This window comes from Pleurodeles waltl, chromosome 2_1, assembly GCF_031143425.1.
Source record: "Pleurodeles waltl isolate 20211129_DDA chromosome 2_1, aPleWal1.hap1.20221129, whole genome shotgun sequence".
In the NCBI taxonomy this organism is placed as follows: domain Eukaryota; kingdom Metazoa; phylum Chordata; class Amphibia; order Caudata; family Salamandridae; genus Pleurodeles; species Pleurodeles waltl.
In genome coordinates, this window is record NC_090438.1 from 89209828 (window position 1) to 89237708 (window position 27881).

General features: G+C 44.1%; 1 protein-coding gene across 2 annotated transcripts in view; it reads right to left on the reverse strand.

Annotated features, from left to right (window-relative positions):
* ZC3H12B (zinc finger CCCH-type containing 12B) overlaps positions 1-27881 on the reverse strand; it is a 209166-nt gene that overhangs the window by 23098 nt on the left and 158187 nt on the right. For both annotated transcript variants that reach the window (XM_069210468.1, XM_069210476.1), the window contains exon 2: positions 1793-2637. In XM_069210468.1, coding sequence (XP_069066569.1) covers positions 1793-2637 — 845 coding nt within the window. The remainder of the gene's footprint in view (positions 1-1792; positions 2638-27881) is intronic.

The following is a 27881-nucleotide window of genomic DNA, read 5'->3' on the forward strand; positions in this document are numbered from 1 at the left end:
GGCCAAACAATTTTCTTTCTTGGGCGAGGTGGCATGTATTCTTGTAAATGTTTAGGTTGCACGTGTTCAGGTGTAGGTTACCGTGATGAAACTGGGTAACTAGATGAGGCAGAGAGCTAAGCACTCTCTCCTGATTCCTGAATGTGAGATGTCCCAATTCTGACTCCACTACTGTAATGTTCAGACTAGCATCCCCTTGTATCTAATTTAAATCAACTATTGCTGAGCACCAGATAATGTTTCTCATGTCTTCCTTGACTGGCTTCACAAATTTTAATACGGCATTAACAGGAGTGGTCACCTTAGGTAGCCATTTCATTAGGTGTTGACACTGCCCTGCTGAAGTTTGACAAGGTACTCCTGACTTGGGACAATTTTAGACACCATCAATGATCTACATGGAAATCTTTAAGATACAGAGCAAGGAAACCTAGGATCTGGAGTAGGTGAAACGCTTCAACACCAATTAATGAGGGCCTGTCTGGCTTAGGCATGGGGGCTCGGGCTATTGATGGCTGAAATAAATTTTCAACAGCATGCAAAGAGTCTTCCATTCTACATCTGTAGGGTCAATCACATGGTAGGAACTATCCTAACTGTACTACAACTCCTTTTCAGGAGTTATAGCACAATGTAACCAAGCCAGAAGTGGGCATTATTTCTATAAAGCGTGCAAATAGTGGTTTCATCAGTGGCAAAGGGTGTAAGTATGCATAGTTTCAGGCTGCGTAGGAAAGGAACTTTTGGTTCGATCCCTGGCAGATGCACTCAGAGGCATGTGTTGTTTCCTAGGCCGTCCTTCCTAGGAAGCATCTGAGAATCATGCTGTTACATGGCAGGCCTAGCCCTGCCAAGCAAAAAGTGTTGGTCCGCATTGACAGGCAGGCTAGAAGCTACCTCTTCAGGCCTGTTTTATTGTCACTACTGACAGTACTGCTGAAAAATTGTGTTGATGAAAGTGATGAGACCACTTTAAACAACAGGAAGCAAAATTAATATTGTGACCGCTATGTATGCATTTTCAATGAATCAACTTAAGCACAAAAACGATTCAACTGTTAACCACTCCTATTAGAGGACACTGAATTTGTATCATCTCTGACTGTCTGCTTTTGTCCCCAGTACGGAGGCACCAATGTCATTCTCACTACCCTGGAGGAAGAGAAAACTGGAAGTGGGCTTCCCTTTACATATTGCCAAAAGCTGAAGTAAATAGCCACCTGCCAGGAATGGTCCAACCAAACAAGTTGTGGTACAGAAATTAACCTGAAAGACTTGCTTCATGTAGATCTATTATTTAAAGACAAAACCAACACATCATGCCTCTTCAACAATGGGCTTCACCCATGTCCTGCAGAAAGAAGAGCTCTACAAGGATTTCATGTCCATTCAGTCCCCGAACTCTGATCTGAACCCCCAATGACACCACTTCAAAAGCCCTTTTACTTCTAAAGAGGAAGCTCCTACAATGAAATGGCCAGCTTGACAATCCGTGCACTAAGGACATTGATATTAACACTAATAATCTGCATCTTTCACGGTCACGGGTCAAATGTCACTTTTCCTAGGACAAGCCTCTGTCTGACCGACTCTTAAATCCACGTATTTATCTTGCCGTCGCTGCTTTTCCATTTTTAGCTCCCTTAAATATGAGTGGATTACAGCCGTGCTTCATAATACTTCCACCAAATACCTCACTTTTAGCTACTTAAACAAGAGTCAATATTTTCTTGAGACCATCAACCCCCCCCTGAAATAATTATCAATGAATAGGAGTGGTAGGATGACGTACCTCATAGCCACATTGCTTCCATCAATGACGATCGGCCTGAGATTGTCAGTGTTGTCCTCCACTTCGTCTTCCAGAGAAAGGTCTGGGCTTGCAATCTCCTTGGGGCACTGCCCACGCGGGACCAAGGTGCCAGTACTACTGCTCCCACCGACTGGCACTTCGGACTCTCCTTTGTTGCCCAGCCGAACCAGCTCGGCCAAGATATCGTTTATCAGGGCATCCGCCCCTAGCTTGTTGAGCACCGTCTGGATCTGCTCTGCTGCATAGCCCAACTTTACCGCAAAGTCCATTTTGGCCTGGTAGTCCTTATCCAAGGCGGCTTTGGCGTCTTCTGCTTTCTGCTGGAAATCGTGTGGCACCAGAAGCCTGTGGTGGTCTTGAGGCACTTGAATGCTACCTTGGGAGAAGCTGGGCCGGTCTAGGCAGGGGGATCGGCAGAGCTGCCGGTGCGGCTTGTTGGTGATTTCCTTCCCCCGGAAGTGGGCGCCGCTGAAGCCAGCTCGCCCACCTACCTGCTCGGCCTCGCTCTCGGAGCTGGTCCATTCATCCGATTCCCCGCTACATTCCCCCTGGTCCTGGGAAGGCTCCAATTCCATAGGGGTGGCTACTGCCATCCTCTCTTCACGGGGAGGCCTCTTCTCCATCTTCAGCTTCTCCACCATGGACCAGGCCGTCATCACGTTCAACTGCCGGCCTGAGATCTTAACACTTCTTTCTTTCAGATTCAGCACCACCTGCGATTCATACTCTATGGCGTCCCGCAGGCTGCTGAGGACCTTCCGCAGCTCGGGCGTCAAACTCTCTTCTTTGCAATGTTCGGGGGTACACAAGGCAGATATATACTCCTGGAAAGAGAAGGTAAGAATGGATCGTTAAAACAGCTTTGATCAGTTGTTCAAATTGATAATGCATTTCTTCTACAGTGGGATTTCCCTGCTACGGTTTAATTCAGTACATTAACATCAGGAATAAGGAAGTCACCAACACAATACTGCAGAGTTCACACCAGTGAAAACACAGATGACAACTAAAACGAACTCTGATAAAGCCGATAGATTTCATGTGTGTACATAACGCATGCAGAGGGGCGCCCATCATTTTATTTCTTTACAGGACAAGGCTCATCATTGGATGAGGGTGGGCAGTACATACCCACGGAACGGTGTCTGCACCAAGCGGGGTGGTGAACCAAGCAAAGGGTGAAGGACTATCGACGGGAGAGAATACCAGATTGGTGAACGTGGGCCATGCTGTATCAAACGAATGCTGAAAACGAGGACCCCTGGTAGAAATCACTATGCAGAGCACAAAGGCTCGGCCAACATATTTCATGCTCCAACTAGCGTTGGCAAATTCATCAGAGCCCTTATTTCTATTCCTTTTAGAAAAAATTCTTGTTCCCTTCCCTTGGCGAGGCACCCTCTTTGCTTTTTCTTTAACACATTTACACACACCCCTTGTGCTAACTTCCCAAAGTGTAGTAGGCCAGGTCCTTATGTTTGAAATTTCCTAGAGGGCTTTACAAAATGAGGATGATTTCACGGGGTGTGGGAGAGTGGGGCTTTTTGGTTTATGACTGAGTTTGAGTGGAGGACACCCCTTCCTCTGTTTCTTGCCCTCTTTAACTCCTCTTTTTGATTGATGATATAAGATTCTTGTGCTAAGCCACACTGCCTACACATTGGGAAGAGGGTATCAGAAACCGCTCAAATCATAGGCCAAGGAAGGACATATAAATAAACATGAATAAATGAGAAGCAATCTCTCTGAGGTCATTCAGAGGAAACTGAATAACCAGAACTGTGCTGAATGCTCCAATGCTGCCATCACACGAGCATGAACAGGCGTTGTTTGAACACCTGCATGCAGGGCCCCAGATGGGCAGGGATGCTGGTGAGCCTAGATGGATGATGCGGGTCTACCTCCACCAGGGAAGAGTCTAGGAGAAGGCAACGAGGGTTCTTGCACCCACTGAATATTGAACCACCTCTTCCTAAATACGTGCCTTTAAATAGCCGCTGGGGCAGATCAAAGCCTGGCACCGGCTTTTATAACTCGACTGACTGCACCAAAGTTGATCAATGCAGCAAGCACTGAGCAGTGTTCAGTCATGTGTGTACTTTCCTATATGAACTATTTACCCATGAATGATGACCGGTAAAGATCTGGATTTTGAGTACAGGAAGATCAGAGTAGCTCCAGGATTGGTCAGCGTGACCTGCAGCTTTTACAAAGTCCAAATCAAGGCTGCTGCATCTCTTTTACTGTCTCTTTATAATTATGAATAATAATGATGAAGAGAATCATGCCAAAAGGTTATTCAAGAAACACCACCAGTTTTCTTCTGCTGCTGCCTCCCTTCGTTTTAGAGGTACTCACAACTTTCAAGGTCATCACTGCTCATCACTGCTCATCTAAAAACAAGCACTGATAAAGCCAACGGATCTCTAGCGCATGCACAAAGACACAACGTACTGCCACACATACCAACACACATACACTCATTTTCACAAAGTCCAACAGAAGTACAAATGCCCAGCACACAGACTAACAAATACACAGGACAAAATGCACAGTCCTAATTAGTCCAAGGTAGCAGATGCCACAGTGATGAGAATCTACGGAGCACAGGATGATGTCCCCTAAAGTGCACATGGAGACAAGTATTAAACGTGTGTGGAGTGATCGACTACATGGGAGTACTGAATAACAAGGAAACACAGGACAATGCACACTGTTGCACCTTAGGATGATACAGAACAGGGTTCAGCACTGGCTGACGAACAACAAGGGAGCACTGCATTACATGCACTAGGGCAGCACAGGAAGATGAACAAAAAGGAGGCACTGCATGATGGGCACCAGGGCAGCACAGGAGGGTGTCCTGCAGGGTCCACAAAGTGATAAGCATCAGGGCTGCACTGGCTGGTGAACACAAAAGAAGATCTGCATGATGTGCACCAGGGCAGCGGACAAGGGTGTCCTGCAGGGAGCACAAGATCCTCTGCATTAGAGCTGCACAACATGATGTGCTTCAGGGCAGCAGACAATGGTGTCCTGCAGGAAGCACAAGGTGATATGTATCAGAGCTGCACTGGCTGATGAACACAAGGGAGCACTGCATTATGTGCATCAGAGCAGCACAGAAGGATGAACATAAAGGAAGCACTGCATGATGGGCACCAGGGCAGCACAGGAGGGTGTCCTGCAGGGTCCACAAGGTGATATGCACCAGGGCAGCACAGGAGGACGTCCTGCAGGAAGCACAAGGTGATATGCACCAGGGCAGCACAGGAGGACGTCCTGCAGGAAGCACAAGGTGTTATGTATCAGTGCTGCACTGGCTGATGAACACATGGAGCAAAGCATGACATGCACCAGCGCAACACAGGAGGTTGAACGCAAGGAAGCACTGGAGGGTGTCTAACTGTGTACTCAAGGTACATGGTTAGATCTCCATCAGAGCTACACAGGATGGCGTGCACCAGGGCAGCACAGGACGATGTCTAGCAGTATGCACAAGGTGATGTGCATCAAGGCTGCACTGGCTGGTTAACAACAAGGGAGCACAGGAGATGTCCTGCAGGGTGCACAAGGTGATATGTATAAGGGCTACACTGACTAATGAGCACAAGGGAGCACTGCATGATGTGCACCAGGAAGCACAGGAGTATGTCCTCCAGGGTGCACAAGGTGATATGCATTAGGGCTGCACTGCAAGATGTGGACAAGCACAGGAGATGTCCTGCAGGGAGCACAAGGTGATATGCATCAGGGCTACACTGACTAATGAACACAAGGAAGCACTGCATAATGTGCACCAGGCAGCACAGGAGATGTCCTGCAGGAAGCACAAGGTGATATGCATCAGGGCTGCATTGCATGAAGTGCACCAGGGCAGCACAGGAGGGTGTCCTGCAGGAAGCACAAAGTGATATGCATCAGGGCTGCATTGCATGAAGTGCACCAGGGCAGCACAGGAGGACGTCCTGCAGGAAGCACAAGGTGATATGCATCAGGGCTGCATTGCATGAAGTGCACCAGGGCAGCACAGGAGGGTGTCCTGCAGGGTCCACAAAGTGATAAGCATCAGGGCTGCACTGGCTGGTGAACACAAAAGAAACACTGCATGATGTGCACCAGGGCAGCACAGGAGGGTGTCCTGCAGGGTCCACAAAGTGATAAGCATCAGGGCTGCACTGGCTGGTGAACACAAAAGAAACACTGCATGATGTGCATCAGGGCTACACTGACTAATGAAGACAGGGGATCAATGCATGCTGTACACCAGGGCAACAAAGGAGGATCTCTAACCGCGTATTCAAGGTGATATGCATCAGGGCAGCACAGAAGGATGTCTAACTGTGTACTCCAGGTGGTATGCATCAGGGCAGCACTGGAGAATGAACACTTAGGAAACACTGCATGATGTGCACCAGGGCAGCATAGAAGGATGTCCTGAAGGGTGCACAATGTGGCATGCATCAGGGCTACACTGATTAATGAACAATGGAGCACTGAATGACGTGCACCAGGGCAGCACAGGAGGATGTCCTGCAGGGTGCACAAGGTGATATGTATCAGAGCTGCACTGCATTACGTCCACCGGGGCAGCACAGGAGGATATCCCGCAGGGTGGACAATGTGATATGTATCAGAGCTGCAATGCATTACGTCCACCAGGGCAGCACAGGAGGATGTCCTGCAGGGCGTACAAGGAGATATGCAACAGGGCTGCACTGCAGGATGCGCACCAGGGCAGCACAGGAAGGTGTCCTGCAGGGCGTACAAGGAGATATGCAACAGGGCTGCACTGCAGGATACGCACCAGGGCAGCACAGGAAGGTGTCCTGCAGGGCGTACAATGAGGTATGCATCAGGGCTGCACTGCAGGATGTGCGCCAGGGCAGCACAGGAAGGTGTCCTGCAGGGCATACAAGGAGGTATGCATCAGGACTGCGCTGGCTGATGAACACAAGGTGGCATTGCTAGATGTGCACCAGGGCAGCACAGGAGGGTGTCCTGCCGGGTGCACAAGGTGATATGCATCAGGGATGCGCTGCATGATGTGCAACAGGGCAGCACAGGAGGATGTTCTGCAGGGTTACATAGGATTATATGCATCAGGGCAGCACTGCATGATGTGCACCAGGGCAGCACAGGAGGATGTCCTGCCGGGTGCACAAGGTGATATGCATCAGGAGTAGGCATGCAGTGAGCAGCTGTAGGACGCTATTCATTCAAAGGATTAGAAATGCAGGGAACAGCTGTAGAATGGTATCAGTCCTAAGTGTTAAGGGAGTGAGGAAGCAGCGAAAAACTCTAGGATGGTATTAATTCAAAGGAGTAGGGATGAGGTGAACAGCGTAGGATGGTATTCATTCAAAGGCGTGGGGATCCAGTGAACAACTGTAGGATGCTATCAATTCAAAGGGCTGTGGGATTAGGGATGCAGTGATCTGTAGGATGGTATCAATTCAAAGGAGTATGGATGCAGTGAACAGCTGTAGGATGGTATCAATTCAAAGGAGTATGGATGCAGTGAACAGCTGTAGGAAGGCATCAATTCAAATGAGTAAGGATGCACTGAACAGCTGTAGGATGGAACTCATTCAAAGGTGTAGGGTGCAGTAGGGAAGCAGTGAACAGCTCCAGCGTAAATCTCAGTAGTACATGTAAAATATACTTGTTATCAAATGTCTGCACTTCTTTCCAGAGGACACCTAAACCAGACTGAAGAACACGAAAAGGTTAATCTAAGAAACCCTCAGTTTACTGCAAATATCTTCATCTGGGCTGAGAAACTCTTTGGAGCAGCACGTCTGGTAGGAAGCAGCAGAGGCCCTCAATGGTGCCTTTAGACGGTGTTGCCATTAAGCCAATTTGGCTACTGCGTTAATACCGACTGTAGGAGGTTGAAAGCTTCGGCTCATGACGGCACTTGCTTCCAATGACTAAGACGATCCGTGTGAAGTCCCAACAAGGAAGTCAACGAACCCTCTTTTCACTTCCCCATCTGCAGCCAAGCCGGAACAAAAGGAAGACAGGCCTCATATTTACATCGGGGCTACCTTCAAAAAGGTACCCTGAAGCACAAACATGTAAAAAGTACTTCTTCCTTGTTTATTTATTGTAGTTAAGCAGGAGAAACACCCTTGTGCACAGGACCCTTAAAGCAGATAACCCCCCAATGCAAATAATACTCCACATCGACGCATACCATGCAGGCCGGCTTCAGCACTGGTGCCGCCAGCCGCAACAATCTCTTTTGGCGCACACCCTCCATGGCTACTTGACAATAGTGCCCCTCATCTCTCTATAGCCCCTCTCTCACATACATTTCATTTGATTTAGAGAGCTGGTAAAGGCTGGCTTTTACTAATCCAGCCTGCTATCCACATAATACACAGATCTGTTCTTTGCAGCAGGCACATTAACCCTCTGGGCTACTTCATGGCTAGTCCAAACTGCCACTAGACAAAACTCAGCTCTCTCGCTCGCAGGAACATTAATCACAAGAGCTATCATGACATTCGTATTCCTGCCTGAAAGCTGGATGCACAAGGGACTCGGCAGCAGGTGCTTTCATCCCATAACATATTGCTAAAAACAGCACCCCCACTCCAGTCCATGATTGGTGCCTCCACTGCCCTCCAGTTAGCGCCCAGAGTGGCCGCCCTGGGCGCACTGCCCTAAAGCCAGCCCTTATAACAGGCTCAGTCATCACTAAACAATACCCCCATCTATTACACCCTGGCAAGAAACGACCATGACCAATACAATGCCAAAGACATTCTGGCTCCTGTCAATGGCTTCCCCAGCATAGTTCAGGCTGGCCACATTCAGAAAGTGCTACAGAGCCGTACAAATAGTAGCAAGCGCTCAATGAGTTCACTTACCAGAATCAATATAGGCCCTTCTAAAGTAGAAAAAAAAAAATGAAAGGCAGCCTGACAGTTGGAGACCTTTCTGATAAGCAACGCACCTGGGTTGAGTCAGCTTCCTCATTATCAGTAAAATTGGCTTACGGTAAATGCTAAAGCTTCCTGGATTGCTGTCCACGTCTGTTGTGCAACAAGGGCTACTCAGCACAACGATGAAGCTGTGTAAACAGCATGACACAGAACCATTCAAGTGTACATTGCGGGAGTCTATAAAAAGCAATGCAGGTTTCGCTGTGGATTGCAATGGAAGCTCAATTTGCTCTGCAGCTCAAAGTAATGTCTCTGAATCCCCATGTACTCTTACAGTTTTAATTCAATCCATTCCAAACCTCAGTGAGAGAAGCTGTGCGAGATGTGGATGTATCTTTGGAGATGGCACACACTATATCGATTTTCTTTGCCCTAATAAAGTAATTGTATGGGCTTGCTATGTACAAGGTCACACAATTAAACAAACTTCCAGCAGTGGTGGTGTGAGCTGCAAATTGTAGTCCACTAGAAATGACTAGGCTAGCTTCTCCTGACAAGCAGCAAGCTATAGTTCCCCACAAGCTACTTTATTCATAGGCAGGGATTACTAAAACATGTAAAACGTTGGCCCCACTGAACACAAGTTCAGTGCGTCTGCGGCTGAAGGCCTGTAGCTTGGGTATGTCACACATGTGAGGCCACGTGCGTACACCACATTCCTAGTGTTTCAGCCAAGCAGCTAGCAAGGAAGTGGAAATAAGTCACTGCCATCTTGGTATCTGTGCACAGGTCCTACAGTCTCAGCTACCATGGAAGAGGAAAGAAGTAACTTTTATTTGGCACGTGAGCACAGGTTCTACAGTTACTGCTAGTAAGGAGGTAGAAAGAAGTTACTACCATCTTGGTATGTGTGCACAGGTTCTACAGTCTCAGCTAGCATGGCATGTGAGAACTAGTTACACAGTCTCAGCTAGCAGGGAAGAAGTTACTTTCAACTTGGCATGTGTCAAGCGCTTCTTGAGCCTAAGCTATGCATATTATAAGTACGAAGCATTGAAATGAAAAGATGTGAAGTCCAACGTGAGATATGTGCGTCACTCCTATTACAATGTCTACCAGACAAGGAGGTTAAACAACTAATTTCAACTTAGCTTGTGTGAACTGCTCCTCTTCAAGGCTCGGCTAAATATGGAGATTAAAAGATACTACATCCAACTTGGCAAGCAAGTTCCATTCCTAGTAGAGTATGTGCTAAACATGGAAGTTTAAAAAAACACTGCACTCATCGTGTGACTTGTTACCTCTTCATGCAAGATCACAATATCCGATGTATAATTTTCTTCAAAACTTCACACTTGCCGTACACTTAAGTTATCTAGAACCTCTAGCAGATGAACTGGAGTAGGCTTACGACGGCATTAGCCTAATTTCTGCTTGGGTGGTGTGTTGGGAGTCATAGAGGACACTCAGTTTGAACATTTCGGACAGTTCAAAATGACTTCAATCTGCAGTGCCTCAGAATTAAAGACAGTATTTAGGATTTGGCTCAATTGGACGAACGCTGTAAACTGGCGACACTCCTGGCCTGTCAAAGCTGTTCTACCCCCACCTGCTCTATTTAGTCAGTGAAACCACTGGGTTACTTTTGGTGCAGCCTCAGCTGGTTTTGCCTGCAGTAATCTCTGATCCAGAAGTCCACCTGCTATCTACAGAGACAGTTGCCCCCCTCTATTAAGAGTGGGACAATCGTCGCTCATTTTCACTACCAGATTCTGCAATGCTGGCGCGGAAAATGTTAAATGGCCCCCAAGCGCATGGAAAAAGTTTGTTTATTCATTGAAGCTATTTACTGAGCAAGTCTGTTTTCTCCTGAACAAAAACTTGCTGTGAACGGGCACTTTAAAAATTGTGTCTGCTTGGCAAACAACTGTTCTTAAGGGAGCCGCAGTGTAGGAGACTTACTTCACAGCAGAGAAATAACCGCCAGTGAAGTGGAGGTCTCTAAATACAGAAGACGATCCATTGACTTATTCTTGTGGCCACTAAGACCCGAAGAGCTTATTGCCCAACCTATGCTTGCACACCCTTCCTCAACTATTTCTACATTCCCCTGTGCTGTGATGTAGATACAAGCTTTGTAATGACCACAATATACCCAAGGTTACTGTCACAATCCCTTTATCAGGACCTCTACTGTGCCTTCTCTAGCCCCGGTTATTTATTTACCTGTTGTCTTCAGTGAAATTACTATGATCTAAAGCAGTGGTCTCCAAACTTTTTAATGCCACCCCAGCCCCACTTGAAAAATAAAAATCATTGCCCCCCCACCCCCCAGAATTTTTCACAATCTTATAAAGATGCCAATGTTTAAATATGTCTAGACCTATTTAAACATTGCAGTTAAGTAGTGATACCTTTTTAAAAATGCATAACATGCTTCTGCTTAAAACAAAGGCCTGTTATCTGTATAATGCATCTTTTGGCCATAGTCTGCCCCCCCCTGGCCCCCCCGGATCACTTGAGACCCCCCAGTTTGAAGACCTCTGATCTAAAGCATCGTAGAAATGACCAATATAAAATACATTACATCTGAGGATAGGTCATTGTCAGAACCAGGCCTTTCTTCTAGTGAGCACTGCTCTCACATGGCTAAAAACTTGTAAATTACATTTGTGGTTGAGCTATCAATTCAGACAGAGAACCTGGCTAAAATTACCTGGATCCAGTACACTATTCTAAGTTTCTAATTCTCAACTAAAGGAGTTTTCTGAGTGCAACTTATTTTTTTTAAGGTAAATATCCCTTATCCGATCTAGCAGCACACACTGTAGTTGTCATAAAAGTACTTTCTGAAGATGATTAACTACCTAACACCACTTCAGCACAATATTAAGATGGACCAGGTTGCTAATGAAATTTGACACTTGAAAAAGTCGTGGATACATTTCTATCAACGGGTGCTCTACAGAGCATCGCACTTTTTGCTCAAATGACACTTACCATTCTAAGAAAACTACAGTGCTGATCTGGCCTTATGCAAGGTTGCCTTTCTGAGCAAAAATAACCACTGCTGGTGCTAGTTGTAATCAAATTTGAAAATATTATTATCTTTGTTACTTAAAGCTCAGTTTGCTCTTGTGTGACTTTATTGGCTTAGGAAGGGTTACATTTGGTTAAACAAATCTGTGCAACGGTAGTTTTTCGCTCTAGACAGTGGCAGAGTAGGACAAGAAAAAGATAGAACCGGGGTTTTTGGCAAAGTCAATCTGAAGGAGTCCTGATATCTATCTATGAAAACTGATGATGGGCTTAAATGCTTTAAGGACATATTTAATGAGACAAGAGTCAAGACCATGAGAAGCACTTCGTTTTGAGGTCTGCGGATTCAATTTCCAGACAGGGTGAGCGTCTTGTGCATCAATAACATTCACACTATGTAAGTAGCTATTTGTAAGTTGGTCAGAAGCTTTTTGGAATACTTGGCCTCTCCTTGACGAAATCGTCACTCTTCCTATAGGGCAAAGACTATACAAGTGTATATGTTAAAAAAAAAAAAAAAAAAAAAGCTGGTATGATAGCTCTTTAGGATATTGCTTGACTATGTAGTTTTAATGGACACGATGTGCAACCTTTTAATTACTAAATGACAATGTTATTTTGGAAAACTCTGTGTTTGTCCCTGTCCTAATTAAAGGTTTTGAATTAAATCAATTATACTTGCATTATCTGCAGATCTCGAAAAGACAAGTGATGTTTTAGTGCAATGCGACAAAGTGGCAGAGCTGAAGTGTGTATGTGCTAATGGCATTCGTAACTGCAGAGACGGTAAATAATGTTAGTTACTGTCCCTAACTGTCCTTGTACGCCTTCACCTGCAGCTTGGGTGTGTAAGTTAGGTGAAGGTCTATAACTAGAGTTAAGGGCACAACAGTCAGTAATGCCACAACTTCAAGACATCTTCTGATAAGTAGAAGCAACGCACAGTATGAGTGTAGTGATAAAAATGTAAAGCGTGTAGGCAACAAAACAAAATATGCTTTGCAAGCACAACATCAACAAGCTTTCAGGAGTAATCGGTTATATTTGGTGAGAACACTAAAGCAGTGAAAAGCCATTACAATTTTACTGAAAATTGGAAATGCAAGTGATAAATCTGACACGTTCTACGGAACCAATCCCGTTTATGGGTCACGGATACAGCACAGAAGCAGAAGAATGGGGAAAAATGCCGCTTTAACTTAAACAGGCATTTAAAACATAAAAATATATGACTATGTATATAAAAAATGCAATCTGCGACATGGTGTTCAGCAGGTCCTGTGGCGCTTAGCAGTCTGCACTTAAACTCATGGCTAGTGTCTTTGGGAGTGTAGTGAGTACAGCCTGCCACAAGGCACTGCTTATGCAGATACTTGTACATCACAAACAGAACCACTGGATACAATGACTTAACGTCCTACTATGGCCATCCTACTCCTATGTTACAGGGCTGACGCACTTCCACGAGCAGGTAGGCACCCATCCTGGGTTTTCAACGTATCGTGGATAAATAATATTTTGAACAAAATTGCTTTATGAAGAGAGAAGCTATAATTGTGTGAAAATACGTTTTACGGTGTACACGACCGGCGTTAAGGCGCTTGCCATACTCCTTGCCAGACAGGAGGGGTCTTAGCAGTAAGAGAAGAGCCGCCGGATGCAGCGCCGCCGCCAGGACATCAACCACGTGGACGTGCGGCGTCACACGTAGAAAATGTTTCTGTCACAAAGAAAATAAAAACGGGTGGAATGGGACTGGGTGAGTTTACTTTGCTTAAAAATCAAAGCGGTGGTATTCTGACCCAATTGGACTGATGGTGTGCACGTATGCTCCTCGCTTGCATCACCTGCTAGATAGGTTTAACAAGTGCCACGAAACCAGCAGGCGTAGAAAAGGCGAGAGGGACGTGAGTATGCGACCTCGTAACACACACTGACTCTCAGCCCTCCCGCCAGACCTACACAGCACCGGCCTCGGATCACTCCGACCCCACCAGCGAGGTGCAGGAATCCCAGTGATGCCGAGGAGGGCAGCAGGGGCGGCCTATGAATAGCTGGGAGAGGAATGCGCGGTTGTGCAAGGCCCGGCTCCATTGCGGAGACACCACCAGGTGGTTTCCAAGGACGTGCACACCGGCGTCGACGTGGAAGACGCGCTGTAGATGACGTCACGCGCACGTAGCTCTCTCTCCTGGCTGCTCATCCCACCCGAGACCCCCGACAGGGGCACGCAGAGTGGAACTGAGGAGGAACACGTCACTTCCGGTTCCTGCCACTTCCGCCCTGAGCCTTGAAAGGGCTGCCTCCCAGGCTGGTACTGTACCAGCATGGACAGCATTGGTAGGTCAAGGGCAGATTTAAACAAGCATATGCAATGCAATAGGCGTGGCATTTGTTTGCCTTAGAGGTATTGACATTGTAAATTCATTATTGGTCTTTTATTGCCACATAAATTTGTTAGCCCTGCCTCATAATTTTGTCTTTTTCTGCCATATAATTCCAGTGGCCCTGCATATAACTAAAGCACTTCCATTTAACTTCTTCCTCTATCTGCTGGCAAAAAATGAAAATGTTGCCATTTAGCATCCTAATTAAAATCAGCCATGCTAATTCCAATACAATGCCACTTTTACCACTCCGCCATCAGAGTTGCTGGCTGGCTAACACAATTTCCCAAAAAAGACACAAGACAGTCACGGAGGAGTAACATGAGAAATAAACCAGAAGGGTCACCAAAAATTCTCAAGAGTGTTCAAACAGTTATAATGTAATAAGGGTGTTAAGTTGGCCTGAATCATGGTCATAATTGTATTAAGGGGAGATTATTAAAACGTATACAATTATCATATAAACCTTAATCAGAAATAAATTTTTAGTATTAAACTGTAATGCTTACAACAGTCCAAAGAGGGCACCATAACAAAACAATTATTTGTAAGAAACATGGTCATGTAACCATATTGTTAGCCCCTAGAGACCATAACCACATGAACAAGAACAGGAGAAAGTAATGCAGTGTAACTATATACTTAGCCTCTAGAGGACGTTTTTAAGGCTAGCAGGCCTACTGCAATGATATTACAAACAAGGCCTTTAAAACAAAACTTCTCCCAGCTGTAAAAAAAAAAAGTTCTAGCCATAAGAAAGCTGAAAAGACACTAAATGGTAGGAGCAGTTAATACTTTGGGGTCCCTACTAACCTAATGTAAGGGCCCAGAGATGATGCAGGCACAAAGAGCGTTTTGAAGGTGGTCCCACTGTCCTAGGACCACCACAGGCTGAGATATGAGCAAAAATGTTTTGTAAAAGTAATGCCATGCAAAGCATTATAAGGGGAGTTTCCTGAGTACAGTGAAAATTGTAGTATCGTCTCTCTCACTGTGCCAGGAGAGTTGCTTTCGCTTTGAAGATTTCTGTTTTACATAAAGCATTTAGCAATTTCAAGTATTTTAAGGGGAGAGCCACAAGAAAGGACTGATTAGGTAACTATGAACAATGTGATCAGTGCTCCAATACCACAGATAAGTTCGCGCTGTGAGCGCCATGGCCGCCATGGAGCACAAAAGGGAGAGACAAAAGAAAAAAATAGTTTGCTCACGCTGAAGTATATCGGCAGTCATGCAATAATCCATGTAATAGGGGCATTCTGCAAGGCGTGACAAAAATGACCTCACGGCGGGACAAACGTAAAGCATTTACCAATGACATCAAATGATTTTTGAAAGGCAAGCCCAGGAACGAATAAAATTGATGGGTGTGGTTAAAATCCCACAATACTTATAACAGGTCAAAGCATTTGCGCGCTCCACCTAAAAATGTGAAAAATCAGTGAAAACTCATATTTTTATCCCTCTGACATATACATTTTAAAACAGCAAACACACAAAGAAAACCATCTAATTTATTTCTTATTATTATATTTATATTTCACACAGCCTGCACACCTGGCCAGTATTTGGGGATCTCTCTGAGTTTTCTATTATTGCATCCATTCATGTCACACAACTACCAACACATGTACCTAAAACAAACCAATTGCCTTTCCAATGCTTGTTAGCTGTACCAGATCATCAACAATGATTTTGTTATAAATAATAAGAAATGAAAAAATTGGATTCTAAAATATGGGGCTGTGGATTATGCTTTATTAAGGTCTGTGGAAATGTTAGTGGCCTTTGAAATGTCTTGTGCACTCCTGTTCTCCTTGTCACAATTATTTCCTCTACAGTCTGTCACTCTTTTAGACACTCCTGCCCCTTCTCTCCCTACACCTTCCCGAAATCCCTTAACTGCGTATCTCACTCTTTCCCACAATTACCACTGAAACATAAAAAAAGATTGCTCTGTGGCTCTGCAGATAGGCAAAGGACTGGATGTGTATGTGGTCTGCAGACCCACTGGCAGGCACTGAGAGAAACTCACTCTGCCTACTTTCTCAACGTTAGAGCTCTCAGTCATGCCACTATAAACACCCAGCTACAATTTGCACTTAGACACCTGGAGGCAGCACTGTTCAAAGTATCCACCATACAAGAGGTATTTGTTGGTTAAAAAAAAAAAACGACATCTATACATTACATTATCTTGAAAAAGCAAATACTCTTAGAGAATGTAAGATGAGATAAAGCACAAAATGTAAACAGGGCCTGGAACGCTGGCATGTAATACCTTAAGGGCGTTTATAGCCCTTATCAAAAAAGTGATCATTTGTTTTGTCAGGTAAGTTAATGACACGAATATAGAGCCCCAAATGGATCCGTTTTAAAGTTGAGCTTCAATTACTGTGGGGTCTGAGACCCGGCAGGATAAGGGCCAGACTGGGAACCCAAAGCAGCCCTGGCAAATTTTGTCAAGCCAGCCACTATAGAGTGCATAGCGAATAATCCTGACCACTACAATGGGGCCTGAGGGGTCCTCAAGAAAATTTTGGGAGAAATCGCAAAATGGTGCATTTTACAATACATATTTCATTATATATTCAATTGTACATGTTTTTAAAGCATACTAAATGATGACCTTACAATGCACCTGGGAAGGGGGGGGGGGGGGGGGGGGGTTGCGTCTTTACCAGGAAAATTTGGGGAAAATGGCAAAATGGTGCATTCTACAATATATATTTTTATTTTATATTCAATTGTACAAGTTTTAAAGCATACTAAATGACGACCTTACAGTGCACCCTTTATTGGGGCTCTTCAATGATTCCCTCACCATTACGCTCTAACAATTCCTCTCATCTCACCATAGCCCCTCACTTACATGTATTTCATTTGTTTTATAATGCCTCTCTTACCAGCATAGGGTATTTGATAACTTTATATGAGAAACACATACAGAGACAATGAATCATAAGTGAGCAAATCAATGAATAGAAAATGTTGACACAGGGGATTAGAAGGTGTGTAGTATTCACGTCATCCATACCAGTAGGCATTTTTCTTTTTCTTTTTAAGAGTGCCTAGTCTGGAGAAGCATAAACTCAGGATTCAGAATGTAACAAAGTGGTTAGGGTTGACTTTCCAAATTACAATTTATTTCTATCTAAACAAACCTTTTTTTAGCAAAATTAATATAATCAAAGACTGGGGGGAAAAAAAAAAAAAAAAAAAAACTTTCTAACCTGTACCGTGCAGTTTGCATACAACACTTTGATAGCAGTTCATAGCTCACTGTGCTAGATTATGATTGTAACTTATGAACTCCACAGTATCAAAAGCTCTGTGACCAAAGCAGTATCCCACTGAGCTATGCACATAAAATACTGTTCTGTGACCAGCATAGTACACGCGTTCTTTGCTGCAAGCATATTAACCCTTGATGCTACCATAGATGAGTCAAAACTTCTACTTTACAAAACCCGGATCTCTTTCCAGCAGGTACATTAATCATCAGAGTTATCTCAGCACTTTTACTGTTGCCTGAAAACTGATGGGTATACAAGGAACTCTGCAGTGCTTTTAAAACTGCAGCCCTGCTACAAAACCGCCTCTCCGGTAACAAAACCGCCCACACTTCACAGCCTCCTGAGGAAGCGCCTAATGCCTGGTATGGCTAGTACGGCCTTGGGCAGAACCCATCCCACTTAAATACCTGTAGGCCGGTATTAAGCATGTGATGTCATTGTCAATCAATGATACATAACTTTCACTACCTACGCGTTCTGTTGAATCAACGTCCATGTATTTCACTGTGACCTTGGGTGGCAAAAATGCTTGCACAAACCTATTTTAAATGAGTAAACACATTGTAATCCCATTAGCAGAGTGTGATCAAGGTTCGTTTTAAAACACGTTTTTCAAAGAACATTGGTCCAGTGCTGAAACAAGCATTGGCAAAGCTAATAGGCCTTGAGTTGGCAACCAGCCTTTTGGCTTTGCCAATGCTGGTTTTGTCTTTGCTTTTGTAAACATTTATTGTTGAGCCCTCTTCAATCCTTATAAAAACAAATAATAAACACTGGCTAAAGGCACAATACACTTTGGTCTCAAAAAGCACATAGTGGCAAGGTAGTGTCTGGCACTTGAAGGATCTACAAACTACATTGTGTGTGAAGTTGTGGTCCATGTGAAAGGACGAGAAGATAGCTGTCACTCATAGTGCAGTTAGCCAGTGACTGAAGAGCACTGACACACTGCCCCATGCTCTAGTGAATAGAAGAAAAAGTGAACAACAAAAAGACCAATGAATAAAGAGGCCTTTCTGATAGCCCCTATAACTAAGTTTATTATACATGTAAGTTTAGTAAAATAAAAATGTCTTGGATAACAGCAGACCTAAAAGGGGGATGGAGAGCCAAAGAGGAACGAGAAATGCCTTTGCACTACCCTGGACAGATTAAAGTAAACCCTGGAAGAGAGATCATGCCGATAACATGTTCCACAACAGAAAGTGTACCGAAAGTCAGACATTCGTGTCTAAACGTATTTCTTGTAAGGAACTTTAAATATATATAAAAAAAAAAAACAAGCAATGCCAAGAAACTGATCAGTGTAGGTGCAGTGGAGCAATTGGTCGTAAGACGTCCTGAAGTTCGCATCTCTGAGATGGTATCCAACATTCTTTCAAACCTAAACGTTTGGTAAACGACCCACACGGATTGCACACTCGGCAACCACAAAGTAGCCTCTCACCTATATAAGGATTTAACTTTAACTGTACATCAGCGAGGACATTCTGGAAAAGAAACTACGAAGAGAGACAAAGAAATGAAAGTGAATCTGGTCTCAGATGAACACTGCAAGGTTGTCCATCTGATGCCTGTTCTTGCTTAAAATACAAATCACACTCAAACCACCAAAGGGCTTCTGGATGACGCATTAGCATTGGGCACGTGCCACAGAAATGAAAGTAAAACCGGTCTCAGATGTACACTCCAATCAAATGTTCTTTCGTAAAGTACACATCACATTCAAGCCGCCTGCTCTGACCGGCAACCACCAACAGCTTCTGGATGCATTCGAACAGTGGTTCCCAACCTGTGGTCCGGGGACCCCTGGGGTCCGCGACAGCGTAGAAAAATTTAATAATCTTAAAGAGATTAGGTCACCAGCTTTAAGTAATAACTCAGTATTCCAATAATGATTCATTGGGGGTCCCTGGGTTCCAATAACGATAAAGTGGGGGTCCACAGAAGTCAAAAGGTTGGGAACCACTGCATTAGAATGAAGCACGTGCCACAGAAATGAAATGAAACTGCTCTCCGATACACATTGCAGTGGCGGGAATGCAGATGCCTATTCTTCATTAGAATACCTATCACACTCAAACTGCCTACTCTGTCCTACAACACCAAGGGCTCCATCACCATCAACACACAACACACCCTCAAGGAACGCCCTCCTGATCCAATGAGGTTGCTTCCTTTGTAGATCCTTAAAAGATTGATCCAGTGGTTTTCGGAACAACCAAAAGGGGATCCACCTGGTTAGCTTCATAAACATTTCTGTGCACCTAAGCTGAACTTGAATGAGTGAAGCACTGACCTGCAGTTGTAAATTCAGAGATCAACAGAACAGTAGTCTGGGGACACGTATTCACGTCAAATTAACTTAAATCTATGGACAATCTACTTGTCCAGAGGACTTTCTACAGTATTGGGTGTAGGGTAAATCAGAGAAAGGGGGCAGAAGGATAAGCAAAATGCCTCAACACAGACACATTTATAAGATTACGGGTATTTATAAATCATTTGTCAGTCGTTTCTTGCCACAGAAACGGAGCTACCCATGTACTAAAGTGTGTGTTTCATGGTGGGTGTAGGAAGGGCACACCATCCTAATCTGTGGCAAGTAGAGGAAATTGATTTTTATGTGGAAAACATAAGAAAAAACTTTTGTATAAAATTACAAATTTGCCAAATTTACAACAGCAGATTATCCGTCTTGCAGCAAGTAGACAGCACCAGTTTAATGAAGTAAGGGTAAGCATAAAAACCTATGCTTTGCTGGGATTTCTAAAATACCTCTATCACTCACTCAAAAGTATGCATATTGCAGTCAAACTAAATGATAAGCAGATTTCAAACATTTCACAATATACTTGTGAATCAGGCCCACAGAACTGACAGTGGCAGCTCCCATCGAACTACTGGAAACTCAGTGACCACTTCACACTGGAAACAATTTTAAACCACGATTAGCCGTAGCACAAATATATATCTTAATTAAAGGTCAGTTTTGGGGAACTGATGTGAGACATTAATATCAGATACAAAAGTGAGCTGAGGTAAACAGAAGACAAACAAAAAATAACAGGTGAAAATGATAAAATGGGTAATGAAGTTTATTTAAAAAAAGTCACAACAGGTATCTTCTGCCAGGCCTTGACATTAAAAGACATCATCTCTATAACTCTTGAGTACGCCATCAAAATCTGCTATGTAGCTAAATGTGCAATGCAAATAAATATTTTTATCATGTCGTATCATTATTTATTAGTAATGGGTCGTGTTGGCTAGCAGCTGGCTACGTCTGATCATGGATCTGTGCATGGGTGTGGACCTGGGTGCCAAAGGTCTTTGCTGCTGGGTCCACTGTGCTGGGGTGTCTGCATCTCCATTGATCGGCTTAAGTGTTTGTTCAGTTACCGGTTAGGCCTGTCTAAGGTGTCCTGCTGATGAAGTGGGATTTCACATGAAGGTTTGTGAGGTAAAACAAACTGCTTTTGTGGACGTTCACTATATGAATTCGTTACTGCCTTGTGCTCATGATGGTGTAAAAAGCAGTTTTTTTGTACTCTAGTTGTACTGTTTTTTTATAAGTAGGATTGGGAAGATATCACTGAGGGGAGTCATATGGTGAGGCATAGCTTTGAAGTGTTTGATGCATGTCCCCCTGGAGCGGGAGGTGGGAAAGGGAAGGTCTCAGGCTGAGACAATTCTTTGTAAGTTCACATGAAACTTTACAACTGGCACATTCTGTGCTCCTTTCTGCTTAAGGACTGGGGACAAACAAAACAAGACGCATTTTGTAGGAATTTTGTAGTGTTATCACAAGGCCACAGAAGCAATTTCGAGAGGACAGCCCCTCTAGCTTCCTGCAAATTCTACCAACTTTGAAACAAAGGCAGCCAGCTCAGGCCTGATTCAAACCTAGCAGCTTCTTCTCCAATTGCTGTGCAGGGCAAACCTCATATAGGAACAACAAAAGAAGCCACATTCACCACAGCCAAATAAGGTCAGAGATGCTTGCTTCCATGCAGTGCCCTGCTAAGTAACCTGGGTCTGTAGAGGCCGCGCCCAGTGCCCAGCCAGGTGAGGTGTCCTTGAAGGGATGTGGACTAATTGATTAATGAACAAACACTAACAAATTGTATAAAAGGGCCTTGCACCCTGCACCTTATAATACTCTCAAACTGTACAAACTGCACTGCAAATAAAACCACCGTAACACTCAGAAATGGCAGAAGACAGCTTGGTTTCCATACTGCTGGGAATGTGCTTTATCACCTCCATCGCACTATCTGCTAACGAAAAAGAAAAAACATCATGCCACAAACTACTCACTTTCATTCGTTCTGTTCAATAGTCAGTGTCAACGTTGCTCCATGAACTGACCAGAGGCAGGCCTTTACTATGGTTGATTTCTAGTGTACCAAATACCTGACCCATAGCGCTCGCTCTGCAGTCCCATGGATCTGTGATTATGGGTCTGCCGTGGGACTCTCTGGTCAGATTGTGCACAACAGAGGATGGTAATGAGTTTATAAGAGGCAGAGTGTAAAACACCTTGGATTAGTGTATACAGTCTCTTTCGGGATCAATAGTCGTCACAAAAAGGATAATTATATTTTATCTTTGTGTATCCCAAAATGCTTGAATCTCATTCATACATTTTTTTTTAAATCAAAATTCGAGCAATATTAAAAAAATTCCATTTAGAAGATTGATTCAGTGTCATTACGCTCATTTTCACTTGTACCTGTTTTGACAGAATGGACAGCAAGACAATGATTGCAATCCCATAAACTGAGACTCTCAGTAAAGGGAGAAACCCATTGAAACAATAGTTGTTGAGAATGACACAAATGTGGTTGTCTCTATGGTACATTTTACATTTGATCGGCCTTTTTGCAAAGACCATTTTCCACGCCCTGACTATACACAGTTGCAATATTGACCATAGATTGTGAGTCACAGCCTTGAGAAAGCCCCAGGGCTGTGAGCCAAACTGGGAGAAACACGTGATGGCTGTCTTGCTGTCCATTTAGAGAGGTGCTTTACAGGTGGTTTTCCGCAGGGGTGTAGCCCAACAGCAGAGTATCACGTCAAGGGGCCGGCCTCTAGACTTTCCACGTAACCTGTGTCAGCTAGTCAGTCTTCATGAACAGGGTGCACCCCACGTGCACTGTGGCACCCTTTAAGCCCAGGATCCCGTTTGCGCTTCTGCTGGGTTTCCTAGTTCACGGAGTGATCTGTAGCAGCCATGAGCATTTTGATGGCACAATACAAAACCCATTAACGCATACAGTGCCACAACTTACGAAGCAATACTTGACAAATGAACACACGGGGCAGCAGTTATATCAACTACATATCGCCATCAGAACAGGTGCATTTAACATCCATGATGCTTAACTAAAGTCCACTACACCAGATTCCAACATCAAACTTATTAACTGATGAGCACATTATATGATGGGTAGGAATATTCTGTTCCTGATGGACAGATTCTGTTATCCGGTGGGAAGATTATGCTCTCCCATGGGAAGGCTCTGCTATCCAATGGCCAGATTCTGCTACCCGGACAGATTCTGCGACCCATGGACAGAACCTGCTATTGAAGGATAGAGTCTGCTACCCAATGGACAGATTCTGCTACCCAATGGACAGATTCTGTCACCTGTTGGGCAGTTTCTATTACTGATGGGTACATTATGGTACTGACGGGCACATTCTGTTATTAGATCACTGGAATGCTGGAAGCTCCACTGCAGACAATGAAGTGGCCCGGGCCAAAAACAGCTCCAACAGACTTCTGCTCCAACATTCCAAAGCTTGCCCTACTATTTCTTGTTTCTCAGTTTATTTTATTACACCCAACTTTCATTGGGTGGAATGTTCCAACAGCATGTCACTTTTTATCTCAATTATTATCTCACTGCCTCTGGCTAGCAGGCTGTAAAAGGCCCTATTCCCTTGTTAAGGGCCACTGTCTGTGTCTCAAGCCCATACTCTGGAAGAAGGCCATTAACCGACGTTATAGCCCTCGACAGTGCTATATAAAAACACTGGAGGGGTTACAGCTCCACTAAAAAGGTTTAGACATACTGGTATAGTTCCACCGCATCTCAATGATATGTGGATTATGCACGGGAATGAAAGAGGCAGAGGCTGTGGGAGAAGGAAAACTAGATGTATTGCCTCTTCCTCCTCCCGTGATCCCCACTGCCACTGGAACTGTAGACGGTGTGGGGAAGGGAGCACAGAGAGGGTAGGGGAACGACATCTTAGGTCTTGTGCCTCCCTGAGCTCTACCAAAATGATGAAATCAAGAGCAGACTTCAGCCTCCTTGCACAGCTCCTGCTGCCCATGTTGACACTTCACTGCCATTGCCCTGTGTGCAAGAGTAATTGTTGAAAATACATAGCAGCAGCTGTGAAATGAACACTCAGAACCTTTGGCAGGCTGTTCACACCGTGTCTCCCAAAAGGCTTCGTTCCTCATCAGAACATTCAGCCTCATGGGCAACTATGTTCTAATAGCCTTAGAGCCTGGCACAGTGGGCTATGTCAGACATTAAAGTCCCACTTCCTTGTTATACGCCTTCCCCTTTGGCCTGTAAAGCTGGGGAGGGCATTACGGCAGAGTTAAGGCTATAATAAAGATAAAATGTTATCAATGGTATGACCTAGAAAAACTATATTTCATTCTAATAAAACCACACACGTGGAGTGTGTTTTTTGGAAGTAAAGACGAAGACTAGATATGTATCCGGAGTTGAAAGCCCCACATGCAAGGTCACCCATGCCCAAAGGCTCAGCATCACCACGTTTAAAGGGCTTGGCCTGGGCTGTGCGTGCAGTTAGAGAAGACAGCAATACTTGTTGTCCCTGCTCAGAGTGTTAACGAGAGGGCGGTAACCACTCCTAATTGCCCGCCAGGCAATTCTGGGTCTTAGTAAAAGGTACACATTTAGGAGGAAAGGCAATTAACAGCTGCTAACCTCCAAAAGTTAGGGCACAATGTAAGGTGACCAGACCTCACGGATTTCCCCGGACACTCCCGGTTTTTAGAGGACTTTCCCGGTGACCCGACGGTTCTCTTAATTTTAAGAAAATGTCCCAGTTTTTGGGACAAATGTCAGATCATTAAATAAATGTCCTGGTTTTTGGGCCAACGGTCAGATCATGTAGGGAAACATATGTTAAAGGTATGCTCTACTTTAACAGACGCCTACAAAGTATGAAATTATTAAAGTAATTTATCTGTTACTGTCAGGCAACACAGTCCCCTGTCTGCTCCCAGCAGAGAGACGAGTGAGGAGCAGAGAGGGGTGGGTTGGGGGTGTAGGTCAAGCGATAGCTAATTTTATATACGTAGTCTTGTAAGTGTGTGTGTATATATATATATATATATATATATATATATATATATATATATATATATATATCTCTCAACACATATGTATAGGCACACATTCACAAAGCCGGGACAGGCCAGATATAAAAGTGGGAGTAAATTATTTAGTTCTTCTTTTATGTCTGATCTGCCCCGGTTTTTGCTCCTCAAAATCTGGTCACCCTAGCACAATGTAAGAAGAGGCAATCGATTGTTTACAGCTAGCTTCTGTCTCGGAGCTCGGTTTCATTTCTAAACAGATTGACTGCTTTTTGACTTCCTTATTTTCTCTTAAGTTTGGCGACTGTGGCATTGTCAGGCTGACAGTGCTGGAATCCAGAGCGTGTTCATAAACTGAACCAAGCAGAGATGCTCTCGGTGGGATTTTTTTGGTTGTAGTTTACTCCTCGCAATCTTAGATTCACAACTGGAGCTCAAGGAAAGTTTCACAATGGAAGCACTGAACAGGACTGGAAAACAAATTCAAATCTGAAGTGGGTCAACGCGAGGGCGCTGTGCCATTTTCAGCCGACCATGTGCCCACAAAGGAAATACCGCAGCGCTAGCTGGAGCCCGGGGCATTACCAGCGGGCACTAAGGCCTTGAGGTGACCGCGTTACTCCATGGGATACGAAAGGCACTATTTGCACATGACTATTCCAAGACAATAATACTGGTGACGTGTCCATTAAGTACATATTGTTCCAATAATACATGTTACATATCTCTACAGGCGTGACTCTTGGTTATTAAGATTGGTTGGGGCTGTGACTTCAGGTTTGCCAACAATCACGCTGACATACACTGTTAAAATACATTATCAACAAGCAGGTCATGAAGGGGGCCTTAAGGGTGTAGATTCTTAGTAGTGTTCCGTGGGAAAAAACAAAATATTTTCTAAAATAACCAACACTCTAGAAGAGTTTCACAACAGAGGAAACGAAAAAGTATTTTTTTTCTCTGTGTGTTTGTGAAATCCCAGGGTGAAATCCAACATACACCCCAAAACACCCAATTAAGAGCACGTGTACCCAATTATTTACTAGAAAATACATTAGAGAGGTGCAACACTCCCCACAAACAACGAAAAAGAGTTCCACTTCAATAGCTGCTTCCAAGGATGTGCCTGCCTTCTTCCGGGTTGTGCCACTGGGCACTACACAATTACACAGAGCATGCACAACCGGCACTGAATTCACCAGGATCTACATGAAGAAAACAGCACACTGCGAGACCGGAGAAGTGCTTTCTGGAGCTGAAGGGACTGCTGGAATAGTGAATGCAGCCTCTGCTTCCCACAGAGGGGAAACAAACATACACGCCACCACAAACACCGAGACAGGTATCCTCAATATGAATGCATAAGACTGGGCTGCGTGAACAACTAGGTCACACAACACAATACAGGTTGGGCCTGCAGAGGCCAATGATGCGTATTAATGGAATGGAACAGGGTCACCCAATAAACCTTGAGAAGTTGGGTATATAGTCACAACAAACAGTTCTGCCCGAAGCAACAGTTTAGTCTCCATAAATATCAATAACTGGCTTGAATTATTGGCAAGTTGGCACACTTATGTGCAGATCAAGATGTGAAGCATGCGTCGACGTTTCAGCTTCCAAGTTAATGAAGGTGTAAAAGCATCCTCAGGACATCTTATTCATGACTGCTGTTGATCCGAAAAGTAATTTTACACAACCAGCCAAGAATAAGATGTCATGCTCAGCAGGCCCCTTTTGTTGAACATTTAGCAAAAAATAACCACCTAGCTTATGAGATGATATAGTGGGCTCGTGGAGTGATCAAACCCTCTGTAAGAGAACAAAATGTTGGTTACTTGCTTTCGTTACATGAAAACAGGTGGAGGAATCTCTCCGACTGTTAATATTAAATAGTGCCACTAGATGCTATGTACTATTATGAGTATGTAATGGCCTTTGATTCACCTACATTAGCACTTTGTCTTGAATGTTTCGTTCCACCAGCTTCAATATACTGACATTTGTGTTACTGATGTTAGCCCCTTGAATCTCCCATCCCACCTGATACTAGATTGATTTCGTTTTGTTTTGTTTACCAGTTGTTCTCATATTAAAAATTGAGCCTCAGTATGCCCCACTGCTCTCCTTTATAAATTAAAATCACCAGGAAATTGATTTTTTGTTGTTTTTTTGTTTTGGTTACCATATTCCTGCCACATAAAGGCTGTGAAGATGGCTTCCATTTCTTCTAGTAACTGGTGCTATCACCTGGTGGCAGTTTTGCTTTTTTTAAAATAAAATATTAGTAAGTTTGCATGCTCTCCAGATGTTCATTTTACTCTCCCAACATGGCCGCTGTTCTTTACTGCCTTCTACAGAATGTTTACATTCCTCTCCTCCGTTCCTGTCCTCCTCTTTGCACAGCTCGTCGCCCTCCTCGTTCCACATTCATTGCTTGGATGCCACTGAAGCTGCCTCTGTTTCTGCATTATCGTAATCCCTAAGTGGTCAGTTTTTTTTCTATAGTGTACACTACCCCTTGTTTTCTTGTTTTTCTGAAAGATTCTGTAACACTTCTTTTCATAATACTTTGGACCCTGATTGGCGCTGCTGATTTATGGTTGGTTTTGAACGATGATATGCCTTGCTCGTATGTAGTATATACGTTTACACTGATTTTGTGATTTATATGGGTGGTCCATTCTGATCACCACATGATTTGCTGGTCACCGACTATTAATTATTGATATACTATTTTGTTTGTTTGGCTCATCATGTGTGTTTGCATTCACCCTGGCTCTGAGCGAGTTCTCTCTTTACTTTCCACTAAGGTATCAACATGTGTCTTAGCTCTTTTAAACCGTAATTTTGTCACCAGTATGTACATGATATTGTCTTTTTGTATTTTCTATAGAACTAAAGGTCAGCCCACTTTGCGTAACACGCAGTCCTGATGCTGGCCTTGCATTTTCACTAACTTATAGACGGAAACGTCAATGCACACTCCACATCTTGCTCTGCACATAATTAAATAGTTACCTGCCTACAACTCAAGCAACTCATTGATATTTATGGACACTAATGTGCAAGAGCTAA